This window comes from Ruditapes philippinarum, unplaced genomic scaffold (assembly GCF_026571515.1).
Source record: "Ruditapes philippinarum isolate M1 unplaced genomic scaffold, ASM2657151v2 ctg3218_1_1_1_1, whole genome shotgun sequence".
Classification (NCBI taxonomy): domain Eukaryota; kingdom Metazoa; phylum Mollusca; class Bivalvia; order Venerida; family Veneridae; genus Ruditapes; species Ruditapes philippinarum.
Genome location: NW_026861226.1, coordinates 82668 through 110524, shown reverse-complemented (window position 1 = coordinate 110524; position 27857 = coordinate 82668). Strand labels below are relative to the sequence as shown.

Below are 27857 nucleotides of genomic sequence, written 5' to 3'. Positions count from 1 at the left end.
TAAGTCAAGGGCAATAACTCTTACAAAACTGAAAAAAAATCCACATGCAAAGTCCCAGGTTCATAGCTTCACAGTGAGGTGAATCATTATTCCTGTAATTTAGTGATGTTGATCATTATTCCTATAAAGTTGGTTGATTCTAACTGAAGCACTCAAGGAACAAATAACAACATAATGAAACGGTTTTTACTAAGTCAAGGAAAATAACTCTACAAACACTGGATAAATCCACAAGCAAAACCCCAGGTGCAAAACTAAATATGCTGAGCAACCTTCCCATAAGGTATAATGACTCTATGTCAATCCTTTTTGAGTTACATGCGACACAAATTGAAAATTGCCAAAAATTTCTAAGTCAAGGGCAATAACTCTAAAAATACTAAATAAATCCAGACGAAAATACCCAGGTGCACAACTACACATGCTGATCAACATTCCTGTAAGTTTCATGACTCTAGGTCAAATCCTTTTTTGAGTTACATGCGACAAAAATTGAAAATTGCAAAATTTTACTAAGTCAAAAGGATTCATATGAGTTATATTTAAAAGACTGATTTATGGGCTTTCAAATTGTAAATTTCATGCTGTGTAAATTCAATGGATCAGTAGCCTGATCTTATCTAGGTGATTGCACATTAGTGAATAGATCTATTTATTTATTGATGCACTTCTTTACTATAGAAATATATTTTATATAGCTTCCATTTACTTAAATCAATGTTGCATTCATGATCGAAGCATCCCTTAGTTCTTTTGTTCTAAACTTTACACAAACTGTTCATATAGACTGAAAACTAATTACATTAAACATGATCCACTGCAAAGCAAAGGCCCTAATTTTGTAAACAGATTGGAGGAAGAACATTGTTGTGAAGGTTTTTTTTAAGAAAACATTATTTTCTTGTACAAAATCTAATCAAAATTACATATCTGACCTTGACATTCAAGATCATTTACTGATCAAGGTCATACAAAATTCAATATTTCAGTTATTCAATATGTCAGAATTGTCAGTGTTGTTTTTTCCCTGGATATGGAAAAATTCTGTACATAAACAACAAATAAGATATGGCAATCTAAGCAAACACTTGACCATGACAGTCAATGTCACTTAAAGGTCAAGGTTAAACTTGAATAATTCAACATGTTGGTTTTGAAAAGTATAAATAAAATGATTAATTACATAACAAACTTATCATAATCAAGGCAAAACACATTAATTTAAGGGGGCGTCAGTGGCCGAGGGGTTAAGGTTGTTGACTTCAAACCACTTGCCCCTCACCGCTGTGGGTTCGAATTCTGACAGGGACTTTGGATTCTTACATGTGATGAAGCTATCCAAGTAGCTTACCAAACGTCGGTTATTCTACTCAGGTGCCTGTTCGGGCCTGAAATAATGCACATTATAGCATAAAATCGGCTATTTTTCCCTCTTTTGCCCATGTTATAGTGGGGCCAAAACCATGCACTAACATAGTCACGCGCTCTTGTTATAGCCCGGTTTTACCTATGCGCAATACATACAGGGCCCAGAAAACAAACAAAAAATGACGATTTGGCCTGTTTGCCAGAGTCATGCGCTATTGTTATATTGGGAGCCTCAGTCGCATAACAGCAAGCAGCATTCAAGTAATTATGCCGGCAATACGGCGTATAGACATCACCCCTTATCTTGGTTGTCGCCCTTTCTTAGAAACGGACAGTTGTCAATGTAAACAAATAGAATCTGTCATTCAGTTTAATCCCCCGATTAACTTACAAAAATGGAAAGCACAAAATGAATATAAGAAAACGTTGTTTTATTGACGTTTATATTGATAAATGTTCTGTATGTTTCTTTGAGAGAATAATGTTTTATGCCTGATTTTTTTCAAATTCTGAAATTGAATTTGATGTCACTGATCTTTTTCCTACCGCCAATCTGTAATCATTCTAGGAATTTCTGAGGCGCCTGTTTTGTCTTTGGTAGAGTAATGTTATGTTTTTCTAAAGTTAATATATCTCCAAAGTTAAACTTTGTTAAATCAATTAAAATTCGAAATTTCGTTCTTGTTGGCCCCGGAAAAAATAAAACACATACGTAAAACATGTAGAGGTGGATAAACACCGTTCAAGCACAAGGATTTAATGTATGTGTTTATATAAAATATACATCATGAATCTGTTAATTTTATGCTATAATAGCGTCAACGCACGTTTATTTCGTGTTATAACGTCTGCAGAGTCCCTCGGAACTGTTGGAGCCCTCGCCCTACCGGGCTCGGGCACCAACCGTTCCTCTGGACTCTGCAGACGTTATAACACGGAAAAACGTGAGTTAACCCTATAAAAGGGCACCTGGGGTCTTCCTCCACTAGTAAAGCTGGAACGTCGCCATATGACCTATACTGTGTCTGTGTGACATAAAATCAAATCAAAGAAACAAACAAACATTAATTCAACCTTCATGGTAATAGTCATTAATTGTCAAAGGTCAAAACAAAATTATTCAACATTGGCCAAATATGAATCAAATTCTGAAACATATACGAAAGTTATCATAATTTAAGCTATGTTAAATAACTTTTGACTGTCATGGTCATTTTAAGGTTAAGGTCACATTGAAAATATTCAGCATGTTGGTTTTGTCATATGTGTTGGTTTATCAAAGCTGCTATTAAAAAAATTAGCAAGATGACAATTTTTGCAAAAAATAATTACATTTATTAGTGCTTGAAAGTCAAAAGGTTCTTTAGTCCAAATATGAATCAAATCCAAGTTATTGCCAATTTTAGCAAAATTTAATCATTAGCCCTGCTTTGTCAAGGTCATTATGAGTCACAGCAAAATCAAGCAAAATTCAAATATTTGACCTTGATGAGGTCATTTATGATGAGTCACAGCAAAATCAAGCAAAATTCAAATATTTGACCTTGATGAGGTCATTTATGAGTGAGGGTCAAGTTTAGTTTGGTCTACTTAAAAGTCTTGTCTTAACTGTTGTTTATCAAAGTATGAATTCAAGTCATTAAGTAATAACAATTAAAAAAAAATATGATCAATGACAACAAGTCAATGATTGTAGCAATAGCTTGAACTTTTTCTTAAATACACTGTGACTTTGGACAAGTTATTAATAAACCTCTTGAATGTGTTGAAACATGAAACACCATACCATTGCATACATGAGCATATCAATATATTGTCAACAAAAATCAACATAAGCTGCTTACATTCCCTTGATAACTCCTTTTATCTCATCATTTCCAGAAACAAGGAATTGTGTTTCAAGCTCTATCTTTACCTCAAACCGTGGAAGAACTAGAAAAATGTAAGAACAATAAAATATGAATTATGACTAATCTCTTGAGTTTTCAAAACAAAAACAAAACACGGAGGGGGGAGGGGGGCATTGGCTCCAAAGTGTTCACCTAAGAACCGACTGTTGTTTGTAAAATAGCAGTGAAAGCAAAGTTCAATCCTACATCTGAAACTGTGCACATGGTTCAAATTTAATAGCAATAAGAGCTGTCGGTAGGACAGCAACGCTAGACTATTCACCGACGCTCTGGTGACTACAATAGCTCTACTTATTCTAATCGAATAGTCGAGCTAAAAATGTAGGTCTCTGTGTCCCCTGGGGCAGCGCAAATTTTGACCCCAGTTGAAACAATCTTGATACAGGTCCACCAGACAATTTTTCACGCTCAAGCATTCGCCTTTTCAAAAAACATTTTTTAATTTTTGTTTAATGTCTATAAACAGTACTCATGACCTCGGGGGTGGAACTTATTTTGTCCCTTGGGCCAGAAATTAAACAATCTTTGTAGAGATCCACAATGTTTCATGCCAAGCCTTTGAATCTTCAGATGTTATTTTGCCTATAAGATTGTACCACACTGATATATGTAATGAAAATGTACCCCCCCCCCCAATACAGGGCCAATTTCGACCCCAGGGCCATAATTTGAACAAACTTGGTAGAAAACAACTACACGATGTTTCATGCCAAATATCTAACCTCTAGCATTTGTCATTTCAGAGGGGATTTTTTAAAAAAAAGTTTTTACTATATACATGTAATGAAAACCCATGACCCTGAAATGGGGCCATTTTTTACACTAGAGGCATAATTTTAACAACTTTGATAGAAGTCCACTAAACGATGTTTCATGCCAAATATCTTTTTTTAAAAATATATTGTTTTAAACTAGAGAAAATTAAGATTTTAATTCAACTTCTCAGCCCTTCACTGGCCTGTGTATAACTGAAAAGTAGACATTTTCTAACTGCGTATCTGGCCCTTTTATAGTTTTATCCGGGTGTTTAACAAAAATGTTAAACCAACTTTGAAACAAATGCTGAATAGAGGGTCATAAAAAATGCTCCTTTTTTTTTCTTTGGATAGTGGAACTTAAAGTTAAGGCCAATCTATTTTGCATTCAATTATCAGATGAACATACGAAAGTTTTTTCTTTATGTATAAAAATAATAATAAATTTATTCTATAAAATATTAATATAAATTTCTTTGCCGTTATCAAAGAGTATAATGACGTAAGAAAACAAAAATTACCAAATTCTTTCACTTCAAATTGTCTCTCTACATATCCTTCCTGCAATATGAAACAGACATAATAATATTTTATTATTTGGTCCAGTGACAGGATTATATCTGTAAAATCATTACAAATACAGGCAGACAGACCCATTTGAGGAATTTCTGTAAAAATTCTTTATCCTAACAACTATGCTATACATTTAAATAAAATAAAAACACTTTTGAAATGATTCATCTAGATGAATAAAAGCTCCAAGAGAACTATAAAACAAGAGCACCACAAAAGCAGGCCAATATTCACTTGAATGTAAATTTGTTTGATTAATATTTGGTACATGTCATGCGGCAACTTTCCAGCTTTACTGGTGGAGGAAGACCTTAGTTGTAGCTCTGTACATTATTTCAGGCACAAACAAGCACCTGAGTAGAATCACCAATGTTTGGTCAGCTTGCGATAGCTTCCTCACATGTAGAACCTACAGCAGTGAGAGGCAAGTGATTTGAAGCCAATAAGCTAAACCATTGACCAGACACCTCTATAATATTATTTATAAAGAAAAAGACCCATTCATGAAACAAATGTCCTTATTATCCTTAATGATACTAATTCAGACACCAGGTTGTGGGCCATTATTAACCTAAGGAAATTGATTAATGTCAGTTTTGTAGAGGTACATATACCAAATATCTAAACAAAGGCCATTGTAGTTTCACGCTTATTTGTGTTTATGTCTATATAAATCAAGTGACTCCTGGGTGTGGAAACAATTTTGATCAGTGGAAGCCCAAACATGTTCAGTGGAAGCCCAAACACCGGTTCTATATATTTTATCTCAAAAGATTTTTGGGCTTATAAAAACCAATGATTATTTGTGTGAAGAAAAAATATGAAACCATAATAACTTCTTATATTTTCTCAAGCTATTTTTTTGAGCATGACAATTTTTATGTAAACTCATAATACTCATTTGACTACCATCAATTGTTGTCTCCTAACATCCTTAAACCTTATACAGCAAAAAATGTTCAACTAAATTGATGTAACTTTAAACTTTTAATTGTCAGAGCATGAACTTTAAAAATGTCAGTGTGACCTTGACCTTCGAAGAAAGACGTACTTCTTGGAGGCGACACAATGAAGTGATGTGGTACACATTTGTGCCCTCCATGCATGACAAAGTTAAAGTCTGGACACAATTGTTGTGTGGACATGAGCTTTAGCTGCGATACATCGTCTTGATGTGATAGACATTTGTGCAGTTATTTTAAAATCCTTTAATGCATGACAAAGTGACAGTCCAGACATAAATGTGTATCTTCAAACTTTTCTGGAGAGAATGAGTACCTTCAAACTATAAGTCTTGGATGCGACATGTCATCTTGATGTGGTAGACATTTATGCCAAGTCATTTTAAAATCCTTCAATGCATGACAATGTAAGTTACAGTGCGGACATGAATGTGTGTACCTATAAACTCTAATTGTGATAATTGTTAGTGTGACCTTGAACTCTGAGGTAGGGATAAGATTCTTGGACGTGACGTATTGTCCTTTTTGCCAAGTTATTCTAAAATCCTTTGATGCATGACAAAGTTACAGTCTGAACACAATTGTGTGTATCTATTAATTTAATTGTGATAATGTGAAACTTCAAAATGTTAGTGTGACCTTAGCCTTTGAGGTAGGGACGTGATTCTTAAACAAGACACATCGTCTTGATGTGAGAGACATTTATGCAAATTTACTTTAAATTCCTTTGATATAGGACAAAGTAACAGTCTGGACATGAATGAACAAGGGGACTCACTTATGTCCGACTGATGAGGGATTAAGGGCCATTTCTATTGTTATTTTCTTTTGTTTAATAGAGGGCCATGGCCTCTTATTCGGTGGTTATGGAATAAATTCTATTGTTCTCTTTTGTTCTGTTTACAGTTAGATGGCCCTCTATTTCTATTCAGTCATGCAGACAAAGAGGTGGGATTTTAGTATGTTGCCCAGTAAGCCTAGAGTGTTTTTTAATGTTATTTTTCTTGCCTTTTCTGCATGTGACAACTGTGAAAACATAGTAGAACATTTACAATATGAATTTATCAATGTGTAACAGTATAAAGTATTTTATACAAACAATGATGTGACTTACATCTGTGTAGAGACTGACAGTATACATGCCAGTCAATGGATCATCAGACAGGGTGAAGTTTGTATCTATCAATGCTCTAGCATAACTAGGAAATCCTGAAACAAACATTTACATGAATATGTAATAACAATTATATATGCAGGAGTACAGACCCCAGACATGTCACCAGTCATGCCCTTATAAAGCTAATTTTGAAGCACAGAGTGGTGATTATTTATCTCCATGCAATTGTCATGGAGTATATATACTAACTGAAAACAACAATAATGTTGGTTTTTTAAATGATAGAAATTCAAAGAAATATATAAATAATTTTATACCAGAAATTCAAAAGCACAAAACTTATTGTTATTTAGTGAATTTACATATCTTACATAACATCAGTTTCAATTAATAAGATTGTCTAATTTCAAAATGATTAAATCAAATAAACCTATAAATGCTCCTTGATTATTATAATCTTAACTGGAAAAAATATGAAGTTTGATAAAAAAAAAAATAATAATAATAGTTTGGAAAATAAAGGGAAGTAAATACATATTACATGTATATTGAGAGGAAATATATTAATAAATTAATACATTGTAATCTCCCTTTGTAATATACACTTATATAAGAATTTTGAATGACTCAGTGTGACCTTGACCTGAGGTAGTCCAAAACTGCGCTCTGCACATTATCTCAGTATCATAAATATTTCTGACAAATAGATTTCATTCTATCAGTTTAAAAGTAAAAGAGCGGACACAAAATTTCAAAATTGATAGTGAGCTTGACCTGAGGAAGGTCAACCTGTGCTCTGCACATCAGCTCATTATGGTTAAAATTTCTGCCAAGTAGTTTGCATTTCCTTCTACCGGTTCAAAAGATATAGAGTATATATGCATTGACAAACAAAGCACAAATACACTGACAAACAAACAAAGTACACATACATTGACAAGCATACAACATACACAGACAAACATACAAGGCCACATACATGGACAATTAGACAAAAGACACATACACTGACAAACACATAAAGGACAAACACACTGATAAACATACAAAGGCCACATACACTGACAAACAGACAAAAGATACATACACTGACAAACAAGCAGATGACATATACACTGACAAACACATAAAACAAAGGACATAGATACTGACAAACAAACAAAGGTCACATACACTTACAAACAAAGGATACATACACTAAAACAAGCATAGGATATATAGACTGACAAACAAATAAACAAAGGACAAATACACTGACAAACAGACTAAGGACACATATACTGACACATAGAATCAAAGCACTGAATGTACTGATGGGGAGGCTATGAGAGAATGTTTCAGACTTAAAGTTTCTTTTCTTTTTGCTTAAAATATGCTACCAAAATAAAAAGATATGCACATTGCGCTATTTATCCTTACTGTTGTGTTCAACCATTCATATATATGGTTAATGTGGTTGACTATTCATTTTGTTAATATTCCAGAACATTTCATTGAGGTCTACATTCGGACTGTTAATCATACAAATTTTGAAAAACCTAAACTGTCAATAATAAATGACATACCAGCAAGTATGACGACTGTTCATTATCAGATAACAATAACATTTTACAACTGACGGTTCCTTATCAAAATATTCTAGGACTGTTCATCATAAATACTTTATGTCATTTTAATATTATTGAATGATAATAACAACTGCAAGTGATGCAACATTTTTATTGAACATAAAAATTATACACGTTTAGATGTACCATAATTGAGATCAATAAGATACTGTCTTGTAGTGAGTATTAATATTCATGCTCTACGGACAGAAGGTTGTCTTCTCCAGAAGCAAATCTCGAATAAAATCACGTTTCAGAAAATTATTCCCATTTCATTACTGACGGCGTCGGATAATATTAAAGCTAAATATTTCTTGAAAAAATACATATCTGCAAAGCTTATTCAAAACTGAATCAACCTAAGTGAAAATTGATCAGGAAGTTATATCTTCTTTTTTTACCGCCAACACTCAACCAACTTATGGTAGTTAATCGATAGATTCTACGTGTATTTTTAAACCTCACTAGCTTGAAATATATACATGTACTGCGGAAAATCTGTTGTTAACAGGGTGTGCGGTTATTACGTAGGGTTTTCCCTGTCGACCATTTCCCGCAAATAGATGAGAACATCGAAGCCGTCAGTGCTATGAATGGTGTTATAAATGGCGTGTTTTGGAAGTTTTTGTTGAAACTTCTCCAATTTCCTCCAGAGGCGTGCACGTCGCGGAGAAGGCACACGGAAGGTCATAGTCAAGTCATCATAAGTACCAGAGGTGATTGGTTGACCTGTCGTGACTTACTCTGGAGGTTTGGCGCTAATAGATGCCGTTTTTGTTGTCGTCAGTCAGAAAGTTGATGCCTTGACGGTATTGTCGTCTCCTTTACCACCAAAGAACGAAGAATGGGCTTCCAGGAAGAATCTGCTTGAAAAAGACGTCCCAGATGCTATAATCTCGGACATATGGTTATTCCGACGCCGAGTATAAATAAACTTAAAACACACTCACTTTTGTTGAAAACAAAACAAAAAAATAACAACACATTTTCTGTAGTAATTTTTCAAGTGTTGTAAAATGAATAAGAAATTCCTCTTATGCCGCAGATTATTTTTAGAACACAAAGATAAAAGTTCTTTTTTTTTTATTTTTCAAATAAACATTAATCACTTCAGCGCGCGCAAATATCGTTTTCAAATTAAAGTTTCGTAAGATATGTTAATGACTTCCCGATGCTCGACTGTAAGTAATTTGAATATGTATGCGGTTTTTTTTTTGTTCTGTTTTTTTTTGTTTTTTAATTAAAGCTTCTTATTCTTTAATATTTTTATGTATCTCATAATCTGTATTGAAAATTTGAATTTTATTACACATGGACTATCAAATTATGATGTATGCCCTAGAATTGAATAAACTTTCTAATTACACAATACGGGGTCATACTGATCTTTGCGTCTTTCTCTGAAATAATTATTTCCTTGTTAAAACATATTTGACCGCATATTTCTGTCAATTAACTGTTCACTTTACTTCCGATTTTTGTTGTACGGAAACACATGTTTCTATCTGTGTTTTCTAATCAATTCGAATCTATAATCAGTTTAATGGGATCACCACCGGGTAAACGACTACTAGGTACTTTGGTCATGTTTTTTACCCCAAATATTTGAATGTTTCTATTGGGATTAAAATGAGCATAGTTAAGTAAACAACTGGTTGTATAAATCCCTGACCTGTCTAATTCTAATTATGAGATCAGTGAATATATAAGACTTTCACTACAAAATATTCCTAAACAAAAGAGCACATGTTTAAATTTATTCCTATACAAATAAAAGATCAGAGTAGGGATCTGTCAATTGCCAAATATACTTTTATGTTAAAAGTTTGATTAATGAATTATGTAAGATGAAAATATAAGTATTGCTTTTTTATTTTGCTAATGTAAAATGTAATATTGTGCTGGAATTTTGTCGGAAGGTCCTTAATTATAGGGGTTTTGTAGTTAAATAGTTTTTTTTTCGGCGATAATGGTTCAAGAATATAAAGTTTTCAAACTATATGTTCATCACCATCAGTGAATTTTTAGTTAAATGTATGCAAAATATTTACTAACAGCTATATGATATAGCGGTTTATGACCGTTTTCCGCGTACAGCCTCCTGGGGTGTACTAATAAGTTAGTTTTCCTTAGTTATCACGCAAGCATGATCCATGTCTCTGATGTAAGCGACAGTTTACAATTATTTGTCTTTAAAAAATATTAAGGACTTTTAATGGTTTATAACAACAAAAGAACATGCATGATATTGAGAATACGGCATTGTATATACACCGGTCTCAAATATCGTCAGTAAGACCAGTGTACACAATGGAGAATACGGTGTTGCAACGTTCTAGTTAATGACCCGTCATAAACAGTTGGTCGCTGCGTAGTAATTGGAAAATTGTTATCAAAAATAATAAAGAATATTTGCCACTAAATTAAAGCATTTACTTATAAATTTTCATTTATGCTTTTTGTTAAAAAAATATTGATAAAGTTATTATTTTGAAGGGTTTTCATACCAGAACTATTTATTACAGACGTACGTATGCCTAAACCTGATTACCGCGGCAGTATGACGTCACGGAGTAGTGATTTAAACAAAAATCAAGAATTTTTCAGAGAATTATTATCTTTACAAATTGCAGATATGAAATTAAAGAATGAAAATATTTTCATATTGTAAATGTCTGTGATGAGTGATGAGTCAGCTTAGAAAAAATCAAGGTACTATTTTTTGACCTGATTACCGCGGCAGTAAGATTTGACGGACAGTTATTAACATTGGGTCGGCATAGCCTCCCCAAAAATAACTCAAGATTGTTAAACCGACAAAGTATAAAGAAACTGACAAACAGAGAAAGGTAACATACACTGACAAACAGACAAAGGTATCATATACTGACAAACAGACAAAGGTATCACATACGGACAAACAGATAACAGTAACATATACTGACAAACAGACAAATGTAACATATACTGACAAACAGACAAAGGTAACATATACTGACAAACAGACAAGAAAATATACACTGACAAAACAGACAAAGGTAACAAAAACTGACAAACAGACTAAAGACACACATACTGACACATAGAAAAAGAACTTGAGATTGTCAAACCGACAAAGAATAAAGAAAATGACAAACAGAGAAAGGTAACATACACTGACAAACAGACAAAGGTATCATATACTGACAAACAGATAATGGTAACATATACTGACAAAATACAAAGGTAACATATACTGACAAACAGACAAAGGTAACATATACTGACAAACAGACAAAAACAGATACACTGACAAAACAGACAAAGGTAACAAAAACTGACAAACAGACAAGAACATAAACATTGACCTTGAGAGGTACAAACATTAACTTACCAGTTTTAAGATTATTTGATGAGGTCTCCTTCATTATACTGTTCTTTTTACTGTCCTAGAAATATATCAAAGCCATACAGGGCCTCACATAAAAAGTGTAAATTATCCATAAAAAACGCATTTAAGAATGAAAATTAAATTTCATACAATATTCAAACTATGCACTGAACAAAATTTCTCTCACATAAAAGAAAACATAACTAAATCAACAACCTTCATTCACGACATTGTCTTAAGGCCATACAAGCGCCTGACTGTAACTCTACATAGTTTGGACTTTTGGTAAGTAAAGTATGTTAGTTCAATTTGCACAATGCCATATAGACCTGGTGAATGTTCTTGTCAAATACTCAGACAACTGACTTGTAATTTCAAGCTCTCAACTGTTTCCTAAGGTCATAATTAATAAAACAATTGACATAGCCACCTATGAACAACATCAACATATCTAGGCCTTTAATTTCTTCAAATTCTGAGGAACTGTCAAATCAATGAACCATTAATGTCAACGATTTATGCACATTAAGATGGATGCTTATTATGCTTTAAATATCATAAGAAAAATGCATAGTTTACATGGTGAAGAGCCATAGAAGGTAACACCATGCCATGTAGTCCAAAATAGCAAAAGAAATTACTTTTTGCATTTTCAAATTGTTGCTGTTATGTATAATACATTTTATGCAATATGAAATGAAGGAACAAATAACAAATTAAAGATTTTACTAACTTTCATAAATATTCAAGACCCAAAAATGATACCAAATTCAAATTTAAAGTTTTTTACCAAACCATAAAAAATTCAGAAAGTAAATACTCATTGCTCTTAAAATCATCTGGAGCCCTGAAATAATTAATCTTTTTCTGATGAACTGGTAGTAAATATGTCTCCAGAATCAACAGTTTAAACATAACAGACTGATTTGGGAAACTACCTAGACAATGCAAAGTAGCTCTGTAAATAAAATCATTTTGTAAAGAAATAAAGAGACAATCCTTATATACATTCCATTATGACTTATAGAAAACAATTCATTATTGCAAATAGTTTCTACTACACTAACATAAGTTTTAGCTTGATAACAGAGTATATTCAAATGTATAAATGAAAGGAGATTAAAATTGTTAAATTAACTCTTGATATTTCAAGTATTTAGAAAAAAAATCTATATCCTAATTCACAGGGGGAGGAAGTGTTACACGAAGGATGGAGTTCTTATGATAACTTGTTCAGGAGTTCTTGTGATAAGTGTCACGGAGTTCGTCGGAAAACATCTGTATATACTACAAAAACACTCGTAGAAAAATGGTTATTTACATCGTTCAAAAATAAGTTTAGGTGCTAAATTAAACTTTAATGATTAAGCTTGTCTTACATCTTGCATTATATATAAAAAACTAATTCACAGGCCATTTTTAATCAACTCTTGCTTCAAATCTGGTAGTTTTGAGTAAAATTTCCAAATTACTTGCCAATTCACAAGTATTGACCTGTTTATTTCTGGTCTTCATCCTTGCTATACATAATTACCTAATTATAATGCAAAATTGCAAACATAAAGCACCAGCTAACAGATTTATACCCGGTTTTTCAAATGTCCCGGAGTTCTTGTGATAACTCTAAAGATGTCACAGAGTTCGTATGATAACTTTTGTTATTGCCAGTGTGTTTCTTGCGCTAAATAACGGCACGTTTTGACGTTTATTATCATTCAATAAGATTTTAATCATTATGAAATGCAGTACGCTCATCCTTTGCACAAAAATGTGGACAAAACGTTGGTTTTAAGTGTCTGCAAAGGATAAATAGGTCATCTACAGTAAACATTGAACCAGCGGCCACTGATATTCAGCAGTATAATGGCTTATTTTCTTGTCCTTCGGGATCATTTATGCCAACACTATAAAGTGTTGAGAATTGAGTACCGCTCAAGCCAGTGCTAGGGGGCCGTGAGGGATGTTGCACTAATACAGTATCCCTCATGTACAGACTCAATCAAACCGAGTCTGCAATTCTTATGTTATTTTGTTGTGATTAATGCTTCCGAGGGATCACTTTGTTTCCAGAATTTTACACCACAAAACAAAAATGTCTCAAAACGTACACGCTGTTCTCAGTTCCTCATGTTTTAAGCAACCACCTTTCTTAAGCAGACAATATATAGGCATGCTTCCCTTACCTAAGGGCTAAGTAATTTGTATCATTTTATACCATAATAAATAAGTATATAACCAGGATAATTTCCACACCTATGTCTTAAAAAAGTACGATACATGATAAAAACTCAACTGCGGCGAGCTCTAACTACCGATCTCTCGAACAAATTTGAACTGTCCCTCCAGGTTCCAGTTTTACCTAGAATGGGATTTCAGTTCTTGTGCATGGGCATAAAAAACAAGAATTCCCCAGGTGTTGCTTGTAAGTGTCGCAAGTTTTCTAATGTAACTTAAAACAACAGACAAAACTTTGAAACATATTAATCGCTGTACTATAACTGCTGTTTTACATAGAAAACAAATGTTTCTCAGATTGATGCCGTAATATAGATGCTTAACTGAGAAAAAATAGATTGTAAGTCCGGATGAAAGTGATAAAGGGCCAGAAAACTGCTAGGCGCCGGAAACTGCTAGGAAACCAGTACATAAATCCTTTTTCCAGTCTACGAAATCTGCGTCAAACAAAAAAATACCATGAAAAAGATACCGGGGTAAGAAATAATATCTCTTGAACTAAAATTTACTCAAAACCAACATTATATATCTTATTTTTTGCGCAAAGGATGAGCGTACTACATTTCATAATGATTTACAATCTCATTGAATAACAAAAAACGATAAAACGTGCCGTGATTTAGCGCAAGAAACACACTGGCAATAATTTAAGTTATCATAAGAACTCTGTGACATCTTAAGAGTTATCACAAGAACTCCGGAACATTTGAAAAATCGGGTATAAATCTGTTAGCCGGTGCTTTATGTTTGCAATTTTGCATTATAATTAGGTAATTATGTATAGCAAGGATAAAGACCAGAAATAAACAGGTCAATACTTGTGAATTGGCAAGTAATTTGAAAACTTTACTGAAAACTACCAGATTTGAAGCAAGAGGCGATTAAAAATGGCCTGTGAATAAGTTTTTGACACATAATACAAGATGTAAGACAAGCTTAATTATTGAAGTTAAATTTAGCACCTAAAACTCCTTTTGGAAAGATGAAAATAACCATTTTTAAAAGAGTGTTTTTGTAGTATATACAGATGTTTTCTGACGAACTCCGTGACAGTTATTACAAGAACTCCTGAACAAGTTATCATAAGAACTCCATCCTTCGTGTAACACTTCCTCCCCCGTGTAATTCTAACAACTTTTAATATTGTTGATAATTTAAATACATATGTAAATGTAATATGCTGTATTCTCAGTTCAACTTGTAACATAAACTCTTGTAGTTCTATTATTTCAAATAGGTCTATAACATTCCTGTTTGAACTGTTACATTTAATCAGATTTGAATATGATGAGTGGCAAGTTTTAGACCCCCTCTGTTGTATAATACAGGATATATAATTGTTCTGTTTACCTTTATTTCAATGGTAGCACTTGTACTGGTAGGCTTCAAATACATGTCACATGTCAGACCTCGTATAAGAACTGAAATTAAAGAAAGCCAAATCAAAGATTCTCAACACAATGTCAGCTATATTCTAATGAGATAAAACAATCTTAACAGCCTTTGTGCTCCTTTTTTTCATCCAAATCCTGTGGTGTTTTTATGGATTTAAAGCCATAACTGGTGGAATGTACTTAAAGAAATTTAAAATCGTAAAATCACAGTTTTTTTCATATTCTAATGGTCATTGTGATGTATCCTTGTTATAGAGTTAAATGTAGGTTTAATGTGATGTATCCTTGTTATAGAGTTAAATATAGGTCTAATGTGATAAAAGCTTGTTAGAGAGTTAAATGTAGGTTTAATGTGATGTATCCTTGTTAAAGAGTTAAATGTAGGTTTATTGTGATGTATCCTTATTATAGAGTTAAATGTAGATTTAATGTGATAAAAGCTTGTTAGAGAGTTAAATGTAGGTTTATTGTGATGTATCCTTGTTATAGAGTTAAATGTAGGTTTATTGTGATGTATCCTTGTTATAGAGTTAAATGTAGGTTTATTGTGATGTATCCTTGTTATAGAGTTAAATGTAGGTTTATTGTGATAAAAGCTTGTTATAGAATTAAATGTAGGTTTAATGTGATGTATCCTTGCTAGAGAGTTAAATGTAGGTTTATTGTGATAAAAGCTTGTTAGAGAGTTAAATGTAGGTTTAATGTGATGTATCCTTGCTAGAGAGTTAAATGTAGGTTTATTGTGATAAAAGCTTGTTATAGAGTTAAATGTAGGTTTAATGTGATGTATCCTTGTTAGAGAGTTAAATGTAGGTTTATTGTGATGTATCCTTGTTATAGAGTTAAATGTAGGTTTAATGTGATGTATCCTTGTTATAGAGTTAAATGTAGGTTTATTGTGATGTATCCTTGTTATAGAGTTAAATGTAGGTTTATTGTGATGTATCCTTGTTATAGAGTTAAATGTAGGTTTATTGTGATGTATCCTTGTTATAGAGTTAAATGTAGGTTTATTGTGATGTATCCTTGTTAGAGAGTTAAATGTAGGTTTATTGTGATGTATCCTTGTTAGAGAGTTAAATGTAGGTTTATTGTGATGTATCCTTGTTATAGAGTTAAATGTAGGATTATTGTGATGTATCCTTGTTATAGAGTTAAATTTAGGTTTATTGTGATGTATCCTTGTTATAGAGTTAAATTTAGGTTTATTGTGATGTATCCTTGTTATAGAGGTCTCATGTAGTGTTTAGTGTTGGATATGTGTAGTGTTAAGAGTGTATAAATTAGTTATAATACAGTGCTGGTTATTGGAGAAGAAACTATTGTATACATACCATCATCTCCTGGATTGTATACAGGCTTGTCCGTGATAATAAAATATGGAAGTTCTGGGCGATAACCAGATATCTGCTCAGACCATGGCTTTATACGTAATCCTATGAATGATGTATGGATGAAGTAAGTTGCTCCAGTAGTAAGGTCATAGGAGATCTATAATTAGGAAAATATCTGCATGACTAAGTTTACTACATACTGAAAAATATTGAACCAGCAATGTTGTTCATATTTCACCAATAATTTATTATAAACTTATGGTCAATAAACTTATGGTCAAGCAAGCTCTCAATAGCTCTCTTGGAAAAGGAGAAAAAGTGAATAAAACTAGAACTGCCACTATCATGGCGTGAATACCCCCGCATACCACTTTGTCACAATCAACAGTGGCCATTTAGAGCTCAAGGACAACCTCCCTGCCAAATCTGAGGTTACTAAGCCAGTGCATTGCTAAGTTATGTGTTCTACATGATTCAAATGTGAAAATGTCAAAATCAATACACTGCCGACAGGCATTCTTTAGCAATTGAGAAGAAAAGCTTTTTTTGTCAAGGTCCCTGTGACCTTGACCTTTGATCCAGTGACCTCAAAATCAAAAGGGGTCATCTACTAATCATGACTAACCTCCATTCCAAATATGAAGACTGTGGGTCAAAGGCATCTAAAGTTATTGGGCAGACAAGCTTTTTATAGTCAAGGCCCCTGTGACCATGACCTTTGACCTGGTGACCTCAAAGTCAATAGGGGTCATCTACTAATCATGACTAACCTCCAAGCCAAATATGAAGACTGTGGGTCAAGAATCTTAAGTTATTGGACGGACAAGCTTTATGAAGTCAAGGTCCCTGTGACCTTGACCTTTGACCTGGTAACCTCAGTCAATAGGGGTCATCTACTAATCATGACTAACCTCCATGACAAATATGAAGACTGTGGGTCAAAGGAATCTTAAGTTATTGGGCGGACAAGCTTTTTAAAGTCAAGGCACCTGTGACCTTGACCTTTGACCTGGAAACCTCAAAGTCAATAGGGGTCATCTACTAATCATGATTAACTTCCATGCCAAATATGAAGACTATGGGTCAAAGGAATCTTAAGTTATTGGGCGGACAAGCTTTTTGAAGTCAAGGCCCCTATGACCTTGACCTTTGACCTGGTGACCTCAAAATCAATAGGGGTCATCTACTAATCATGACTAACCTCCATGCCAAATATGAAGACTGTAGGTCAAAGGAATCTTAAGTTATTGGGCGGAAAAGCTTTTTGAAGTCAAGGCCCCTGTGACCTTGACCTTTGACCTGGTGACCTCAAAATCGATAGGGGTCATCTACTAATCATGACTAACCTCCATGCCAAATATGAAGACTGTAGGTCAAAGGAATCTTAAGTTATTGGGCGGAAGAGCTTTTTGAAGTCAAGGCCCCTGTGACCTTGACCTTTGACCTGGTGACCTCAAAATCGATAGGGGTCATCTACTAATCATGACTAACCTCCATGCCAAATATGAAGACTGTAGGTCAAAGGAATCTTAAGTTATTGGGCGGAAGAGCTTTTTGAAGTCAAGGCCCCTGTGACCTTGACCTTTGACCTGGTGACCTCAAAATCAATAGGGGTCATCTACTAATCATGACTAACCTCCATGCCAAATATGAAGACTAAAGGTCAAAGGAATCTTAAGTTATTGGGCGGACAAGAAAAAACCGACGGACAGCCGGACGGACGGACGGACAACCTGATTCCAGTATACCCCCCTTACAACTTTGTTGTGCGGGGGTATAACAAGAGGGCCATGATGGCATCACCCTTGATCACTAACCCGAGATGAATTACTTGAAAAGGTCTTACTAATAATTTGATGAAGAAGTAGGTCATACGGTCCAGCAATTTTGAAATTTAGAGCTATATTCATATAGTCAATGCTACGATATCAAATATCTAATATCTAAACTCACAGCATGTAATCTCACACAAGAAAATTTCAATGTTGTTTCATATATAATTTTATAACCAGAGAGGTCCCTGTATTTTCATCACTATTAACCAAGCAACACAGGAGTATATGTCATTCAAAGATTACTTAATTTTCAGCTCTGATGGCCATCTTGTTCAACAGACTGGAACCATTTGCATATCTTTTGTAAAAAACTTTGTAACGACCATTGCTGTACAGTCACATCAAAAACTGCCAAGTGACTGACGAGGATATGTCATTCAATTAACTTGATATTTTTTTAGAAAATATCTCTTAACGAAGATGTTAACCAGGGCAAAAAGTGTACTTTACAAGTAATAATTATAAGATTATTATTAACATCTTTTTTCAATGGCGTCTATTTATGATAACAAATATAAATACACAGTTTAAAACCAATAGCTTTTCCTGAGAAACTGAACCTTAAAGCAGCACACCTCCTGATTCATGCTAATTTTCATGAACATTTTGAAAATGTATTTGAATGTGGAATATTGTGAATTAACCAAAAGGAAAGCAATTTACACATTATCAATGGCATTTAAAAAAATTGTAAATAACCAAAAAGTGGTCCAAATATGCATACAAAAAGTGAAAAATCAGTCATTAATCGTACATAATATGCAAAATATTACTTGAATCTTAAAACTTTTTACTTTTACTTACATCTTAGTTTTTTTAGTAAAGTTTGATTTTATTGAAATATTTTGACTCAACTGGAGGCATGTAGCTTTAAGAGCATGTTTAGAAAACACAACTAACCCCAGTCCAGTAACAAATTTTCCAAAATGGTTTACCTAATTACTCAGTTATATAACTCGACAGAGTCCTGAACTTTGTTATTGTTAATAAAAATGTAAATTGGCAAGTCATTGCAATTTAATGAAGCTGAAACTTATAAATATAAGTTAATCAAAAATATCTAAATGCAAGAGCTTGACCTTGAAACTAGTGACCCCAAACTGAAACTAAGCTAGTGGACTACCCAAGGTATCTCATCCTATCAAATATGATAGACGTTGGTAAAAACAAGAGCCACTGCCAGGCGGAGAACACACTTGACTTTTTCTTACTTCTAAAGTCAAACAGAAATATTGCAGTAAAAAATACTATTAGAAAATCTAACTGTCTTGAACAAATTATAATTGGATTTTTTATATTTGACCGTGATGGTCAAGGTAACATTTAAATTAATTATCATTGCCAGTTTTGTAATAAGTGTTCTTTTGTCCAAGAATAAACCAAATCAATAAATAAATAACAAAGTTAAGAAAATGAAGTAAATTTCAAAAATTGACCTTGAAGGTATATTAAAGGTCAAGGTCATACCAAATAATTCAACATGTCGATATTTGTCATGTGTTCTTTTGTCTAAGTATAACTCTAATCTGTACTGGGATATTTCATATTTACCGGACAATCAGTTTACCAGACAGAATCTATTCCTGTTGAACACAAGTGCTTTAGTTTGTTTTATTTTTGTTTTGATTCAAATGTTATCCGGTCTGAATCGTACATGCACTTTCCATTTCGAACAATGTGTTTGACACTTGGGTGAAATGTCACAGGAAGTTTTGTTGGGAGTACTTTAGAAAGGTGCTTGAATGACGTTACGACTTGCTGTTGACGTTCAGTGTACGCCACCTATTTGGTACTGTCTGCCTTAAATCTTTGCTCTTTAAGTTATTTGTAAAGATATTTTAAACAAATGTAGAATATGTTTGTCTCTAATAATTATCTAAATATGCGATTAATATCTTAAGTGCACCGCCATTAATTAATTTTGTCACGAAGTATTGGGACAACCCTCGTATGTTATTTCATGACCTGGTCATACAGAGGAATAGTCTGTTCTGCCCACGCCTAAATATAGAGGCTCTTAATGGGTTATTTTAGATAGGTTTTACTTTTATATATTCTCCAGTTATCTCAGCAGACAATCATAATATAATTTAATGATTAAAAGTATATTTAAATTTAATCCAAACAGTATTTTATTGTTGTCTTTCATAAAGAAATACAAATTAAAAACCATATAAGAAACGGGTCATAGCTGATTTTTCAAACCAAGGGAGGAAATTACATGAAATGTAAATAAAAGGAATTGTCTGGCTTTTACAGACTTCATGAATAGAATTTCAAATGAATATAATACTTTTTTATGAAGAATCAATACGTTAATTGATTTATAGTGTTAATTTCCATCTCTTTTATTGCCCTACTTTGAAGACGCATTTTTATGTTCAAAATGTTAAATTTTGTGTTTGATAAAGTAACGTTTACATGTATTAAGAACCCAAAATCAAATGGGTGGTTTAGATTAAATTTACAGCGAAAAAACATCATATTTTGTGTTCAGATGAGTTAAAAAAGTTAAGAATATATTATTGACTTACAGGTAATGTACCACTTCCATGAAGGTTTCCAGCACCTTAAAATACAGTAGATTGTTAGACAAACACAGACAAGTCAAAAAATCAAATTAAAAACTGAAATTATCTAATTTTAAAACAGAATTACTATTTAATACTTAAAGTTATTAGTGGATACTACTTATTAAAATATATTTAAATTTTTGTTTCATTACCATTTAGATAACAAAACTTTAGAAAGACAGAATAATTACAAGTAACCTTTATTAACCCAAATGCCATAAAATGTCATAACAAGGAAAAAGAAAAAGTAAATTGATTGCCAAACAAGATAATCACATGCTGTGTTAATACTCATCTGATAGCAGAAACACCTATAACCAATTTTTATAAAAATTCTAAGATAAAAAGAAGCATAACTTTTAAAAGTAATGCTTTCAGTATAATGCCCCTTATCTGACAACTTTGCCTTGTCACTTTAATCAAGTAAACCAAGTTTCTTGTTGATAGCTCTGATAGTAATAAACAATTTTGACAAAAACTCTAAGTTAAAAAGGGGCCACTTGCTACCTAATAATACAAACCTTTTTTTGATTTTGGACATTTAAGAAATAAATCGTACAAACCTATTGTGATTGTGAACATTGAATTTGTAAAAGCTAAGTTGCTTGTTGTTTCCTGTGTTACACGTAAACTGACAAACACACTCACATCCTCACTGGCAGGTTTTGTCAGAGTACAAAATGCAGTAAAGTCCATCCCATTACGTAGTTCTTTTGAATACAGACATATTATTCTACAATAAAATAAAAGAAACTGCACAAGTAAATCTATACAGAAGGAAGAACTATATTCATTGGAACTCAGCATGACAATATTAAACTTCACTTAGAAGTCCAAAGCATTCAAAATGTGAATGAGCTACATCAATTTTATTTCTGGGCCATGCCATCTCAATTTTTGGAATTTTAACTTGATTTTAGAAATGAACAAAGAAACAGCTGACCATCATTTCTGTAAAGTTTCATGACTCTTGGTCAAACACTTTTTGGGCTAAGCGTGACACATGTTGAAAATTGCAAATATTTACTAGGTCAAGGGCAATTACTCTACAAATACTGAATAAATTCACAATCAAACATCAAGGCGTACAACAAAACATGCTGGCAAACATTCCTGTAAAGTTTCATGACTCTAGCTGAAATATTTTTTGAGCTACCCATGACACAAAAGTAACATCTTAATTTAGTGGTAGAAAATAGATCTATTACAGGTTTAGACTTCTTAATGGTAAAGTAGGAAAGTCAACAAGTATTATTAAGTGAGACATTGTGTAGAGATTTCATTAAACAAGAGCCAAATGCCCCTAAAAAGGTTTCTTAAGCATGAAGGTATTATGAAAAGAAAATGAAAGTAACTAATTGCTTAATATTGTACTTGTGAAAAGAAGTGCTATTTATAGCAAACTTAACATCTTAGAACAAGGGTCTTGGATGTGACATTGATGTGGTAGCACATTGTCTTGATGTGGTAGAAATTTATGCCAAGTTATTTTAAAATACATGACAAAGTTACAGTCCAGACACGAATATGTGTAACTATAAACACTAATTGTGATAAAGTGAACTTCAAAATGGTAGTGTGATCTTGACCTTTGAGATAGGGGCTTGATTCTTGTATATGACACAACATCTTAATGTGGTAGACATTTATGCCAACTTATTTTAAAATCCTTTGATACACGACAAAGTTATAGTCCGAACATGAATGTGTGTAACTATTAACTCATGTGATAATGTGAAAATTCAAAATTTTTGTGTGACCTTGACCTTTAAGTTAGGGATGAAATTCTTGGACACAACACATTGCTTAATGTGGTAGACATTTATGCCTTGTTATTTTAAAATCCTTTGATGAATGACAAAGTTACAGTTCAGACACAAATATGTGTTACCATTAACTAATTGTGATAATGTGAAACTTTAAAATGTTACTGTGACCTTGACCTTTGAGGTAGGGACAAGGTTCTCAGCAGCGACACATTGTCTTGATGTGGTAGACATTTGTGCCATGCTATTTCCAAATCCCTCATTGTATGACAAAGTTACAGTCCAGACACAAATGAAGTGGGGACGCACAGACGGACAGTGTGATTTTAAATTGCCGCCCAGTGTGGCATAAACACATAATGCCAGGTTCAAAATAATATTTCAATTAATCAAAACAATGCTCTGATTAAGAGGTATGGTACCTGATGTAGGTAGGATACAAATATTTTGGTTCAGTTCTGTTTGTTGTTTCACAAACAATAAACATATTCAGTATTGTATATGAACTTACTTTGGTTCTGTTTCTGATATTAAGACTGGTGCATCTTGAGCTGTTACTATGGTAACTGCCAGCAGCAGGAACACTCCAGCTTCTAGTCCTCTCATCTTATCTGACAATATATTCAAATTATAATGGAATGTATAAATATAACTGAAAACATATCATAAACAAGATCCAACATTACAACAATAAATTGCAAAATATAAACAGATTTTATTTCTTCTGAAAAAGGTACTCACTCACTGAGTAACACGTGGAGAATTCAAACCACAGAAAAACTAAAATATTCTGGGGTTGACATTGTCTGGGGCATGGAATAGTCTTTTCTTTTATGATTTGTTGAAGACTCGATACATTAGGATAACAAGCTATCTGGAGGCTTTATGAAAATACTGCTTTATACATGTACCTATATCAGATTTGAATAAGTATAAATATCTTATTTTAAAAAGCAATATTAACCATCACTTCATGTCAACAAATAATAAAAAGAAATTTATAATTTTGCTAAATATGTGAAGAATCAAATGAATGCAGATAAGACAAATCACACTTTCTCTATACACTGTCTTGTTTTTTATCCTTTTATTTACAAGGCTCATCATATAATAAGTGAGACTGCTTCAGTACCTTTAACAGGAGGGCCATGATGGCCCTGAAATCGCTCACCTGTATATAGCCCCCCTCCCCCGCCCCCGGCGGGGCCAATTTTAACCCAGGGGTTTTTATTTGAACAAACTTGGTAAACACCCATTTGAAGATATTTCATGATAAATATCTAAGCTCTAGCTCTAAAAGATTTTTTAAGTTTTTACTAAACACATATAGAGAAAAACAATGACCCCCTCCCCCCTCTGGGCAGGGCCAATTTTGTCCACAGGGCTTTTATTTGAACTAACTTGGTAGACACTCACTAGAGGATAATTCATGCTTAATATCTAAGCTCTAGCTTACAGAAGATTTTTTAAATTTTTACTATATACATATAAGGAAAATCAATAATCCCGAGGGCGGGGCCAATGTTAACCCCAGGGCCCTTATTTGAACGAAAGTGGTAGACACCCATTAGAACATGTTTCATGCTAAATATCTTAGCTCTAGCTCTTAGGGTTTTTTAAAAGAAGATTTTTTTAAGTTTTCACTATATACATAAAGGGAAAAACAATGACCCCCTTGGGCAGGGCCAATTTTGACCGAAGGGCTTTTATTTGAACAAATTTGGTAGACACCCACTAGAAGATGTTTCATGCTTAAAAGCTAAGCTCTAGCTATTTGGGTTTTTTAAAAGAAGATTTTTTAAGTTTTTACTATAAACAATTAAGGAAAATCAATGACTCCCCCCGGGAGGGGCCAATTTTAGACCCCAGGGCATTTATTTGAACAAACTTGGTAGACACTGACTAGATGTTGTTTCATGCCAAATATTTTAGCTCTTTCGGTTTTCTAAAAGAAGATATTTTAACTTTTTTCTTTCGGTTGCCATGGCAATATTTCAAATAGCTTGTAATTACTTGTTTAATTTATTAGAAAACAAGAGCGTTCAGTGATCACATGAGTTGCCTCAATATAGCAAACTGCATGTTGCAGCTACTGTGTAGCAGGAAGCACAGAAACCATTAACAGGACAAAATGCATTTTTTTATTAAAGGGCTATAACTCATCTGAAAATCATTCAACTTGTAAACCCGTGTAATATGCACAAGTACTTGAGCTACTCATAAATCCTGTAAAGTTTCATTGAAATTGCATTAGTGGTATAAGAGAAGTGGTCTGAACCACTCTGATTACAATCAGCTCTAAATAACACATTTAGATGTGACTTACGGAGTAAATTCTCGAGACTTTTCAGACAGACAATCATTTCTTTTTGCAAGCGATTCTGTTTCTATTTTTAAACACCGGAAAACCAATAGCGAGTAGATAATTATCACAATTTCAAGATATTACACTGGAACAAACGATAGCATGGTCAATGAACATAATTATCTATTGTTAGTAAGTTTGATATAGAACAACTTTTATGTGTTCTCTGGTTTGATAATGGTAAATATAAAGTGACTGAAACAATCAGCAATTCACCTGAAAGCTTGCTATGATATTTTTATTGTAAGCCTGAAAAATCCTCAGGTAGGTGAACACCCAATCAGTCCGCTAAAGGTAGGCTGTTGGAAATGGCCTAATGGGACCTGTTATCACTACACTTTCAACAACAGAATTCACACTTTCTCATATCAGACAATTTAATTGGATGGCTAAAATCCAAATCTGAATGAATGCGAAACAAATAAGGTGGATTTCAGATCTACATGTAAGGAATAAGTAAATCTGAACTTGTGTCAGATTGAGTCTGGACAAATTTTAAAACTTATTAAAGGCTCATTGAACAAAAAAAAATGCTAATGAGATGCACAACTACAAATTGTATTTATCATTCTTGTAAAATTTGGATGAAATTGCACTAGCAGTTTCTGAGGAGTAATCCACAGACAAGCTTCTGTGTAACTGGCAACATAAAAAACACCTTTTTTTATTCCAGGGTCATATTAAAGACTTAAAAAAAATGGCCAATGTCAAAGTTTTTGAAAGGCAATATGTGTCCACCAATGACAAATTTTGACAATTTATTTGTTATTTATTAAAACATATATACTATTGTTAAAATGTGTCTATACCTTTAAATCAATCTACTTTTGTAAACAGTCATAGGCTATTTATAATGCTGATTTGCCAATATAAATGAATAAACCCACAGACATAAAGCAGATTTCATTTTTATTGGACTTTAGCAAGAAGAATATGCAAAACTAAATCATTATCATAATTTGACATATAAGCCTTATGTACTAAACTAGAAATTTACATGCTGTTACTCTTGCTATAAGTAGGTATTTTAGCAACTATAAAAATAAATTACTAAAAATATTGTTTAAATAGTTCCAGTATGCATGAAATATTTTCTATTTGATATAAAAGAACATAAAGACATATCATTTACACAAAATAAGCAGGAGATTTAAGCTTTATTTATACATAATACCCATATTTGTTACACAAATGCTAATTAAAAGAGGAAATTGAGAATATCGGAAAGGTTCAATTATGATATAAAATGTCGCTAGGATGGATAGATTTTACACTAGTAAGATAACCAGTCATTATAAACAGTGACATATAAAATACAACCAGGACATCATTGCAAAGATTGTCCTCAAAGTAGCACACCATAGTAGAAAGAATATGTGAGATAAATGTATTTAAAGGAAGATCTACTCAGAACCTATGACTCTTCCACACTGCAAATACTCTAAATGTACACTATGAGTTTTTTGGCATTGTGTTCCAGACAAAGGATGGCAAATAAAAGTGGCATCAAAGGGCCATAACTTTGCAAATAATCAATTAACAAGAACAAGTTGCTTTTAAATAAATATGCTTATCTATTATGTGACCTTGACCTTGCTCCCATATCTAAGCTGCATCTTAATATAAGCTGCCCACACAGCAAGGTTGGTGTCAATAGGTCAAAGCAAACTAAAGTTATATGTGAAAACTGAATGTCATCTTTTAAGGAACAGTGACCTTGACCTTGTACTCAGACACCTGGGTAGCAATCCCGAGTTGCCTCTTGATATAAGCTAACCACATACTTTAATTAATTTGGTGTCAAAAGGTCTAAGAAAACTCAAGTTATTATGTGAAGACCTAATTTCTATTTTTTAGCAACAGTTGACGCTCACCGGCCCAAGTAGTGTCTTGATATAAGCTACCCACATACTAAGTTTTGTGTAAATAGATCAAAGTAATCTGAAGTTATTGAGTGGAAACTAAATTTATAATATTACCAACAATAACCTTGACCTTGATCAAACTAATCTGGGTAGCAATCTTAAGCTGCCTCTTGATATAAGTTACCCAGATACAAAGTTTGGCGTCAATAGGCCAAAGCAAACTGAAGTTATTGGGTGGAAACTGAAATTCTATATTAAGCAACAGTGACCTTGTCCTTGATCACAGACACATGGGAAACAATCCCAAGCTGCCTCTTGAAATAAGCTACCCATATACCAAGTTTGAAGGCAATAGATCTAAGCAAACTAATGTTATTGAGCACAAACTGAATTTCTTTTTTAAAGCAACAATGACCTTGACCGTGATCACAGACACCCGAGTAGCAATCCAAAGCTGCATCTTGATACCAGCTACCCATACACCAAGTTTGGTGTCAATAGGCCTATGCAAACTAAAGTTGATGGGTTGAAAATAAATTTCTAATTTTAGTAACAGTGACTTTGACCTTGATCACAGACACCTGGGTAGCATCCCAAGCTGCCTCTTGATAAAAGCTACCCACATACCAAGTTTGGTCTCTATAGGCCAAAGCAAACTCTGGTTATTGAGCAAAAACCAAATTTGATGCCTGCCTGCCGACTTCGGTATTACAATAGCCCGATTTTTGTTGAAAACCTGCTTAGAAATGTTTGAATGGGCTTCATTTTAGTTTATGCATGACAACATCAACAACAATGAGGATGACACTGCCACCGCCTCTAGGACTA

The 27857-nt window shown here is 33.2% G+C and overlaps 1 protein-coding gene across 3 annotated transcripts in view; it reads right to left on the bottom strand.

Moving 5' to 3' along the window:
- Window positions 1-27857, bottom strand: part of LOC132714947 (alpha-2-macroglobulin-like) — a 68149-nt gene that overhangs the window by 16975 nt on the left and 23317 nt on the right. For all 3 annotated transcript variants that reach the window (XM_060697883.1, XM_060697884.1, XM_060697882.1), the window contains exons 2-10: window positions 23311-23410; window positions 21597-21766; window positions 20995-21029; window positions 16626-16782; window positions 15248-15318; window positions 11666-11720; window positions 6683-6777; window positions 4555-4594; window positions 3213-3300 (exon numbers count right to left, since the gene is read on the bottom strand). In XM_060697883.1, the coding sequence (XP_060553866.1) occupies window positions 3213-3300; window positions 4555-4594; window positions 6683-6777; window positions 11666-11720; window positions 15248-15318; window positions 16626-16782; window positions 20995-21029; window positions 21597-21766; window positions 23311-23405 (806 nt within the window). In that variant the 5' untranslated portion in view covers window positions 23406-23410. The remainder of the gene's footprint in view (window positions 1-3212; window positions 3301-4554; window positions 4595-6682; window positions 6778-11665; window positions 11721-15247; window positions 15319-16625; window positions 16783-20994; window positions 21030-21596; window positions 21767-23310; window positions 23411-27857) is intronic.